We start from the raw sequence: 10509 nt of genomic DNA, 5'->3' as shown, positions 1-10509 counted from the left end.
ATGACAAGGTATTGTCAATTTTTGTCACAGGTTTATCTATGTACATAGACGCTGTGGACATACAGTACATTTAATTATTCATCATCATTTGTCCAAAAAGGAGAAGAAAGATGTTAAAAAAAACCTGCCAGCTGACTTTATTGTTTCTCTTTACCTCTTTCTTTCTCTTTCTTTTGCCCTTTCTCTGCATCTACACATTTCCTCCTCACCACAGTTGAACAGATTGTGTCAGTATTCCAAGCTGCTTCCAAACAAAAGGCATGGGACCATTTCTCCAAAGCTCAGCGAAAGAACCTGGACATGTGGCGCATGCAGGTTGAGGTTGGTATTTTAATTTTCCTTAATTTTTTACATGCGTATTTTAACTTTTTCACTGCTTCTCCAAGGTGCTTTTGGAGGTCCACGAATGTTTACAGTTTTGACAGGAGCAACCTCGTCCATGATTTGAGACATAACATTTTTGAAATTGTCAACCGCGGCATCACATGATGGCAGGGTGGCTAGTGCATGGTTTTTCATTGTAGTAACCACATTTAAACCTAATATTAACTTCCGGGGCACCTGGATAGCTTGCATTACATGTTACATTACAGTACCTTAATACATTCCAGGTCATTTAGCTGATGCTTTTATCCAAAGTGACTTCTAATGAAGTGCTTTCAACCCTGAAGGTGCAAACTCCAGACAAGTGCACGTACATTAGTTTTGAATAAGCAAAACTGCAAAGAACCATATTAAAGTGCATCTTCAAGAAATATACTGTGTGTGTATATACATATATATGTGTGTGTGTGTGTGTGTGTGTGTGTGTGTGTGTGTGTGTGTGTGTGTGTGTGTGTGTGTGTGTGTGTGTGTGTGTGTGTGTGTGTGTGTGTGTGTGTGCATATATGCTTTTTTCTTCTTTTTTATCAGAGGTGTAGTCAGAAGAGATGGGTTTTTAGCCTCACCTAGTGTGTCACCTAGAGCGTGCACCCATACACAGAGGCTCAGTCCTTGACGCAGGAGCCGCGGGCTCTTGCTCCCCTTTCCTGTCTAAAGCGGTCGTACCTGAGTCTCCAGTTAGAAGCCCTGATAGAGCAGGACAAATGACAGCTTTAGAAAAATGTGTAACTTATTAAGTTCTCATCCAAGCTCTGATCCACATTCAACATGAGCAGAGTCTAGCCCGCCAGAATAATTGAAAACAACTATGTGGGTGTTTAGAGGCTTTAACCCTCATGTTGTTGTTGGGTCGAAATTGACCTGTTTAAAAAAAACTTATATCAGAAAGTATGGGGAGTTAAAATAAGCGCAGAAAAAAATGTTGGGAAGAGCCACAAAAAACAAAGCAAGCATTAAATAAATAAAACTGTAAAAAATCGATAATGTGGAAAAAGTGACCAGAACGTTGGCAAAAAAAACAATTCAATCATTGAGCGAGAGACAACAAAATTGTTGCGACCTGGATCTGGATGTCTCATATGGATAGGAAAGGTGTAAGGTAATGAAAGTTTAAAATTAAATCACATTGCATTGCAGGCAGAATCAAGCTAACAAGAACAATTATTAATAACAGGTGTAAACTGAAATGGCCCTAGACTGGGTAAACCCCGCCCATTCTGCCGGCAATTTGATTTCACCTTGAAGCTCGGTCTGGAAACCTGCACGTTTAATTCTCCTGCTTCAGTTCACATTTTTGCAAGAACAAATCACAAACTGGCTTATCTACCTGGCGCACTATTGGCTGGTTTAACACAATGACAATAGAGAAGCTACCAAGCAGCTTCTTGTTTACATTCAACATAGCGGCGGTCACCGCAGCAAATAATTGATGCCGCTGTCGCTTCCACGTCACCCGGTTTGTTGGTCTGATAGGTTGAAGGACTTTCCAATTGCGTACAGAGTAAGTTTAACTATGCCCCTTGGTCACGCCTCTTGCAAAGAAAATACAGAGCAGACTCCCCGGACCTATGCTCAATCTCAAATCTATTGAGCTTGGCTTGTTCTGGTGATTGCCAGACTAAAATTCCCCATTATCAGATGATATTATCCAGATAATAGATGCATGTTAATACCAGGTATAGGTTGCTTTGATGGCTCTCTGCTGCTTTAAACTGTCTCACCGTGTTTTGTTTGGCCCAGAAATTATGTTATCCAATTGTAATTTTTTCAGAAACTGTCAGGGCTTTGTTTTTTTTTGCATTATTACTTACTGTCAGACAAATGCCATGTCAATTATGGTGAAGATCTGTGTTTAATGGAGCCTTTGTTGTATTTAATAAAGAGTGCAGCATTAGGCATAGATCTGATGGGTGAAGTTTGGATCTGCTAAAAGTCTTTTAATACCTGAGCGTAGAAAGCGTTGAGTAAAGGGTGTAATCAACAACCAGACATATCGCACAAACACACACACACAGTTTCATGCACATTCAGAAACACTGTGTATAATGTGTTATATCCACGGACAGAAAATGCAAGTCATTGCAAATTAAGCTTGTCGTATCAAAAAGAGAATAGCGTTTATTCTTCTCAGTCCCCTGCAGAATTATGAAAATGCTAATACGTGTCCAGAAATATATCTATGACATTAACAAGCATTCAGAACCGCTACTGGGAGCTGTCCACATTAGAGTGTTGATACATTAATCACACTTTCCACTTTAACCCACAAATATTGATTTGCTGTTAGGCGGAGCACCATGCCTCTACACATGCACTCTCGCTCCCCAGTGTAATGACAGTAGCCTTTGCATCAGAGGTTTAAGAGTGCAGGGTGAGTGCATGTTCAGATACCCATGTTTGTTACCATTGCCGTTGAAAAGCCTCTTGTGTTCAACATAAGTGTAAATGAGCCCCTGAATTATTTTCAGCGCCTCAGTCAGCCTGGGTGTTGTTTCCATCACTGTATCTGTAATAAGACAAACTGCTTCACCATCTGGACAGACTGCAGCAAAATACAGCAACTCTATTGCAATCTCATGGATGACATGGATGTCATATATTCTTTAGAGGGATTTTGTTTTTTAGTTTCCTAAAATTCAAGCAAATCAAAATCCAAAATCCAATCTTAAACGCTGAGTGTTGCATCTAGCCCAAGTGAGCCTAAGTGAGACCATCCTCCTAGGAAAACAGGCAGAATCAGTAGTTTTAGGAAATCCATAGAAACAACATACGTGTAAGTTCAATTGTAATTGACAATTCTTCCAATGGCCGTAGAAATTATAACTCTTTTCCATCTGAAGCAAAGGAGGAAGTTGTGTGATGTCGTAGTAGGTCCCCAGATGGAGGACTTTAATATGGCAGACCACTGTTCGTCTCCTGTCCCTTACCTACAGTAAAGGTTTTTTTTATAACTATAAACCCAGTTGTAATTATGTTTAAATGGTTATTATTGTACCCATGACAATGAAGGTCCCCTGATCTTAACAAAATAGTAGTTGTTTCATTCTTTAACCTTTTTTACTGTTTTAAATGCCACACGCGCCTTTTTAAATGGGTATGCATCGTTTCAAATGGATGATATTATTCTGGAAAAAAACATTTTTGAGTTTTGTTAGACTTGATGTATTGAAAACCATGGAGAATCAGTTTTTTGTTTGAGTGTTCAGGCTTCTGCTGCGGAGGAAATCATCCGCACAGACAAAATGTCACGTCCCTTCTTGCTCTCACTAAGGTGAAGCCTGTTATGTCACTTAAGGGACACCAGTTTTCCCTCGCCTTTGACATGGCACAGGATTGAAGTGGACAAATTGAAAAGAAGATGTTTTAGGAACACAAATGTGGAGCTGTAACCACCATTGCAGTTATTTAATGTTGTGTTTTTTAGCGTTGTTATTCTTCTCTTGCGTTTAATCAGAAAATGTCTGATTGTAATGTTTCTTTGTATGTCACGTATGTAACAAAAAGACGTTACAAAGGTTGTTTTTTTATGCTTTATTCAGATTACTATGAAGCATTCTAGTACAGCATTTGAGGGGGTTCTTGGTGTAAACAACAAGATGTCAGATTATAGTCCTCTTTAATCTTTACTTCTTTAACATGCTCAATAGCCTGTTTTTAATCCCGTTGACTTTTATCTGTTGTATACTTTCACACTGTATTAATAAGGGAAGAAAGGCCTTGTGCCCTCCAATGTGATAATAGAACACATTGAAGCTGTGTGTGTGCGTGTGCGTGCGCGTGTGCGTGCGCGTGCGTGCGTGCGCGCGTGTATTTTTACAAGGGAATAATAATCAAATAAGAAGAGGTTAACAGGACAATATGATCTCTCTGCAGGTCAAACTGTACCACGTTTACTATGTCCAGAGTCAAGGTTGAAGTATTTTTACATTATTTCAAATGATTTTATCAAGATCTACCAAATAAACACTGCAGCCTCTCATCATTTTTTCCAGGGGGTGGCACGTTTCAGTGCTGCATTTCAACCTCTGACAGACGCAGCATAGGCATGTATGCGTGTAGGACGTTGTCATCATGGCTGTGTTATTTTGCATTGGTTTGCAGTTTATTACAGATATTTACTTGCTTCTGTTTGCAGAAGATTAGAAACATGCACAACGAGCAGCTGATAGGCATCAGGGGAGAAGAGGAGATGGAGATGTCTGATGATGACATGGAGGATTCCACTGGTACCAACAGCAAAGACTTTGAGGACTCAGGTAAAAAATATTTGGGCTGACACTAAACAGTGTACAGGTGCTAAATGATGTGGGTATAATCCGTACAACAACAAACACTTGGATACACATATTTTCAGCAAAAATAACTTACATAACAGTATATTGTAATCAGTTTGGCTACTTCTTTTAACAAACTGTTTCTTGTTGATTAGAGATGGCAACACATCTGAATTAATTTGGCTGCTGTGGATACATTAGCGAGTCACTTAATCAGCCTCAGCTGCATTTCAAGTTGTGGACAAAAATGACCTTAGACGGTGGAGGTAAATGTTTGACACAGACCATCATTTGATTCTCCTCTCTGGAGCACAGATTTGGTATCTTGCATTTTTTCAATGTGTTAATGAAAGTAATGCGGGGGAATGTAGGAAATCACTCAGTATAGTAGATGAAGTGGGGTCAATCAAATTGGTTTTAAAAAACGGCAAAAAAACAGTTTTTCACAAAAGAGTCCGTGGAAAACACAACAAATCATTGATTCTTAAATCACAGAGAGAGAGAGAGAGAGAGAGAGAGAGAGAGAGAATCTGAGCCTGCATTACCTCTGGGAAGACCCTGTAATCTCATATTAGAAACACAATCAGAGATTTAAAAAAGGAAACAGAGCAAATCTTTGGAAATCTATTTTGTGAAAGAAAGTAGGCTTCATATTGGGATTATTATTACTGCAGTCTGCATTGATCAATCTGATATGAGAGCAACAACAAAAGTGAAATTAAACAGGGACTAACGCTACCATTGAAGCTTCCTTTAATGAAAATAGTTCACATTGCAGGCTTGGAATTTGATAAATGATGTAGCTGGGTGTACTGTGTAGGACACATAAACACAAGGAAGCTGAAAAAGAAGTCTCCAATCTCAAGTTATGGCTGAGTGTTTTCTGTCATAGCACAGAGATTAACGGGGAAATAAACTGTTGTTATTCCCCCAGCGTGGAGTGTATGTGTGTGCATGTATGCCTGCAGCTACATGTCAGTGTTGATAACATTCAGAGGGGAAATTTGACAGAATCTGGCTAAACTTTTGGCTTTCTTTCGGCAGCAAGTTAAAGGGGCTTTAAGCGATGCCACACGGTTTTTAGGCTACAACCTTTTTTGTCACATACAGCAAACATCTCCTCACTATCCGAGAGCTGCATGTCCCCGGAACACACTCTAAAAAACGTGGTCTCTGTAGACAACCCAGGGTCTACAAACGGCAACAAAAATGAACTGTGCCCACCTGCACCACCAAACATACACAAACAGTGTTCCAGCTTTCCCAATAACCAACAAGAAGGATTTGGGTTTTCCAAACATAGCTTGAGAAGAATAAAAATGAATTAAAGTATTTCTTTACAAAAAAAAATGTCATAGCGACCACTTAAAGCCCTTTTGACACCACCGGCACCATTCACCCCATTCACACACAATTTCAAACACTGGTGGCCAAGGCAGCTATACTATGTGCCACCTGCTCGTCAGATGAACACGCATTCATGCACATTCATGCAACGATGGAACAGCCAATAGGAGCAATTATTGCAGACCTTCCGATTGATAGACGACAACTGTACTTCCTGAGCCACCACTCCCCATATATATATGTATATATATATCAAAGTATCAAACATGGATATCTTAATGTGAGCCACATGTTAATCATACAGGGGAAATTAAACACAATTCAGGATATTTTTACAGTCTAATCCACATCATCATTTCAGCACCATTGTGGATGAAATATGAGACATCCTATTATTAGGTGTCTTTCTGACTTGAGTGACAGTCATTGCAACAGCAGGCTCACATTGAAACTAATTTGATTAATAACAGGGAGTGTGAATGATGTTCTAGCATTTCTCTCTACAGCATTTAAAGTAATGAGCTATGGAATTGTAGGTTTTACAGTTCAATTTATTGCAGTCCTGGAAGAAAGAATAAACCTCATTCCCACAACCTTTCTCAAATTGTCACTTTTGTTCTATTGTAAATTGCACTCAGAATGGCCTAAGGTTTGTGTAATTTTCATTTATCTGTTAATTCATTCATGTAGATCTTTTCTGATTTTGAGTCACGCCCTGAAAAATCCACAGGTGGGTTTGCAGATTTAAGAGCTGTGTGAAAACAGAAAATAAATGAATAGAACGTAGATAAACACCATTATGTAAAAGCATTGTAAAAATCAACGATAAAATCATACTGTACTGTGTAAGAAGAAAAAAAGCAGTTTGACTTAAAGTTACCTTCCAGGATGAAATGTAATATGTGCACATGGATATATGCCATATGGATGAATAGATTCTGGGAAAGACTGTTGTCACCAGGCAGTTGATTTGATTAAAGCAGCAGATGGAAAGCTCAGACTGTTGATAATGTAACAGTGTTGTTTCAAACCGTAGCTCCAACTAAAGCTTATAGTCCATCACAACTTATAGTCAGACAGCTTCAGAAACCCCCCAAGCTCCTGGAGTCTGAGGCTTCAACAACGTTTTAACTTGGGAGCTACTGTATGTGACAATAGTTGAAATGTCCCTGCATCCATCTCCTGTGAGTTTCAGTAGATAGTAAACTAAAAACATTGACACATGCATGATTATGCCTAAACAAAACTAACTACACTATGGAGTAAGTAAATTGGACTAACTGCACAAGGTTGCCCTGAGACAACAGTAACACCCCCCCCCCCCCCCCCCCCCCCTTTCTGTATATCATAAAAAACAAAATAAAACTCAAACATACTACTTTACATTTCTATGCACATGAAAGTATAGTTTATATGTAAGTTTTCAATTTGAACATGTTAAAAAGTGATTTTCTTACATTAGCGCAAGGTGTCCTATGTAGCGATTCTTTCGAACGGACTGCTCCACCCCCAAACAAAAGACCACACCACTTCAACCCTCTTTTTGATGCCTACAGATATGTCTGGTTATCTATATATATATATATATATATATATATATATATATTTTAAATGTACTTGATTTTTTTTAAAGGGCCAGTGGGATTTCCAAAAATGTAGTTTGTTGCTTGAGGGCAACATTATGCAGTGAAAGGGTAACTTCCATTCAGTCAGAGGGTAAGGTCCCCAATGCAAACAAGCATCTTGAAATAATAGATATTAAAAGATCGCCTGAAGCAGACATGATTATTAGTAGTTTAGTAGCCAGAAATTATTAAGGGTAAACTATTTTAATTTACACATTGGAACCTAAAAATTGTCCGAGCCAACCCTTTACCTATTGTCGAATATTATTCTGGAGTGTACATCATATTAGACTTTAAGGCTGTGTTGTGAAAAAATCTGATTTGGGGCATTTATCAAAATAGCATTAATATAGCTGCAAGATTTTAGATAAAAATCAATAAATCAGCTTCGTTCTGCTTTCAGTCACAAAAAGGTCATTGCGATTTAAATTTTTTCCAGAAATTCAGGGAAAAAGAACAGGAAAAAAGAAAATCCTATTGAAGTCACAAACCTGTTTAGAGATAAATGACATTTTTTCCATTTTTCAAAAGGGATTGTATTTTAGTGCCTGCATGGGAACATAATGTCTTGAACACTCTCGTACTCTGCATTTGGTTCACAAATGTAAAAGGAGGATGATTCTTTGTCTTAAAGTCTCCAGGGGTTTCTCTACACTTCTGCTGTTACTGAGATTAAACAGAATTAATTTGGCGGCAGTGTTTTGAAAAATGTCATGGTACTTTTAATGCTTCTGCATGAGGTAAAAGGATAAAGACATACTGTATGTTAATTTTATTTACAGTAATGAGTCAGTGGATATGTGTCTTATGTAAGGTTGACAGATGCTTCAATTTGGCTTTTACCGGTGGACTATTTGTGAAAATAAGTCACACATTTCTCAGAATTCAGGTATATTTTTTTGTGAAATTACTGGCATTCAAGCAAAAATAACTAGAGTTTTGAATTTCAAAGATTCGATGCAGAATCAAGAAACGGTAATTGGCTTTTGTTTAAATGACGGAAATGTGTTTGCATTTCTTTTTGATGCCGGAATTGGAAATCTAGGGGGAGAGAACAATAGCATTTGGCATTTAGACAGAAACTAGACTGAATAAATACTATCCATATGCCATCTAATAATTTGTCCTTGTGTGTTTGGGTACCAAATTAATCTGTAGGTGTCTCCCAAGCAGAAGCCTTGAAGGAGGAGAACGACTCTCTGCGCTGCCAGCTGGACGCCTACAGGAACGAGGTGGAGCTGCTCAAACAGGAACAAGGCAAGAACCAACCAATCAGCAGTGAGGAGGACACCACGCACTCTCAGCAGCTCAGCTTCCTGCAGCAGGCTCTGCAAGGCATGCAGAAGGTAATGTCTACTGTGGTACAGCCACATACTGTATGATGATGCCTCATACATCAGGAAGAAGTTAAGACAAAACAATAATGAATGCAGAGACATAGAGATAATGCAAGTCTGCCTCTAAAAGAATTGGGTCTGCTATGATAAATCTGCAGTTTGTATTACATCATATCATCTCAGTAGACATATCCTGTGATACAAGTTTAGAGTACTAAACAGATAACTTTAGTCAGTTGTTTTGACACATGCGATACAATTGAAAATGAGCAGTATGTTATTGGGTAATTTGAAACCAAATAGAATAAATGTCAGTATCTTAAACAAAATCAATATATTCATAATGTCTACGCTACAAGAAATATCCACCTGAACAAGCAGTTTAGTATTGCCGTTGAGTTTTTTTTTCTTAAAATTCCTCAAATACCATTTGTTTCCCCTGTAGCATTTTCTGTTTTAAGATTTTATTTTTGCTACCAGAATAATAAGAGCTCACCCGAATATCATTGAATTGCAGTGAAAACAGCTGAAATGTCCTTGCTCATACTTGGAAATTATTCACTTATCAGGAAAAGAAGAAGCAAAACAAAAGCCCAATGATAGTCACCCAAGAGGTACCTCGACAGGACAAACCTCTTTTGTTTCTTCTTTTTGTTTTCAATCAGCACAAGTTTAATGTTCATTGCTGTTAAAGCAGCTTTAATCTTGGCATTCCCGTAATGTCCTTGATATTGTGAACTCATAGGGAGTGACTTTTAACTGTAAGTCACAGCAGCTTTGGCTTATCACAACTGATAGTAATCAGGGATTCAATCAAAGATCAGATTGTATTTCACGGCTCAGAGAAATTGCAGGTCATTTTCAGGGTTGTGACCGCAAAATTATCTGAACGTACATAAACAAGGCAATCGTTTGAGAAGTCAGTGTTTATCTATTTTCATTTTCAGTGAGCAGTAAAACTAGTATTAAAGCATCTGTTACAGGAAGGTTTATATTAGATTAACCTGAAAAAAAATTAAATAAGGAAGAAAATGTTCCGTTTGCAGGCAGTTCAGAAGTTTAGTTAGTCAAGTTGGATATCAAAGATTTCATCGGTAGGAATTTAAGTAACAGAAGGCAACTAAACTTTTAACATTGATTCTATCACCGCTTTAAAGTCACATTGTCCAAAACATGCAATGTAGGTTCCAAAATTTGATTTCTCAGTTTTTAGAATGTGGTGTTAATTGTTGCCATTAATTGTCTAGTTCCAGTTCCTTAAATGTGAGAATTTGCTGATTTTCTCTGTTTTATATCAACTAACTCGGTTGTAATAAACTGTTGGTTTTATTTTGTCATAAAGGATGTTAGTACGTTTAATATCTTTTGACTTTGCACTGTTATTTTCTAGTGTTGATGCATTCTAGATTTTGCGTCTGTTTGTGTTGTTTTTGTTTTTATCTAGAATTTTTATACATTTCAACATTTCATAACTTCCACAATAATATATACTGGCCTCCTCGTGCTTATAGCTACATTTATGCTTTCATTTTAAGCTGCGATCTG

At 37.9% G+C, this 10509-nt stretch overlaps 1 protein-coding gene across 5 annotated transcripts in view; it reads left to right on the top strand.

The window, feature by feature from the left end:
* Positions 1-10509, top strand: part of LOC116696810 (ecto-NOX disulfide-thiol exchanger 2) — a 164469-nt gene that overhangs the window by 135586 nt on the left and 18374 nt on the right. For all 5 annotated transcript variants that reach the window (XM_032527993.1, XM_032527990.1, XM_032527992.1 and 2 more), the window contains 3 exons: positions 215-321; positions 4517-4637; positions 8786-8973. In XM_032527993.1, coding sequence (XP_032383884.1) covers positions 215-321; positions 4517-4637; positions 8786-8973 — 416 coding nt within the window. The remainder of the gene's footprint in view (positions 1-214; positions 322-4516; positions 4638-8785; positions 8974-10509) is intronic.

This window comes from Etheostoma spectabile, chromosome 10, assembly GCF_008692095.1.
Source record: "Etheostoma spectabile isolate EspeVRDwgs_2016 chromosome 10, UIUC_Espe_1.0, whole genome shotgun sequence".
Lineage (NCBI taxonomy): Eukaryota > Metazoa > Chordata > Actinopteri > Perciformes > Percidae > Etheostoma > Etheostoma spectabile.
Note: the sequence above shows the minus strand (reverse complement) of the source record. Positions and strands in the feature narration are given on the sequence as shown.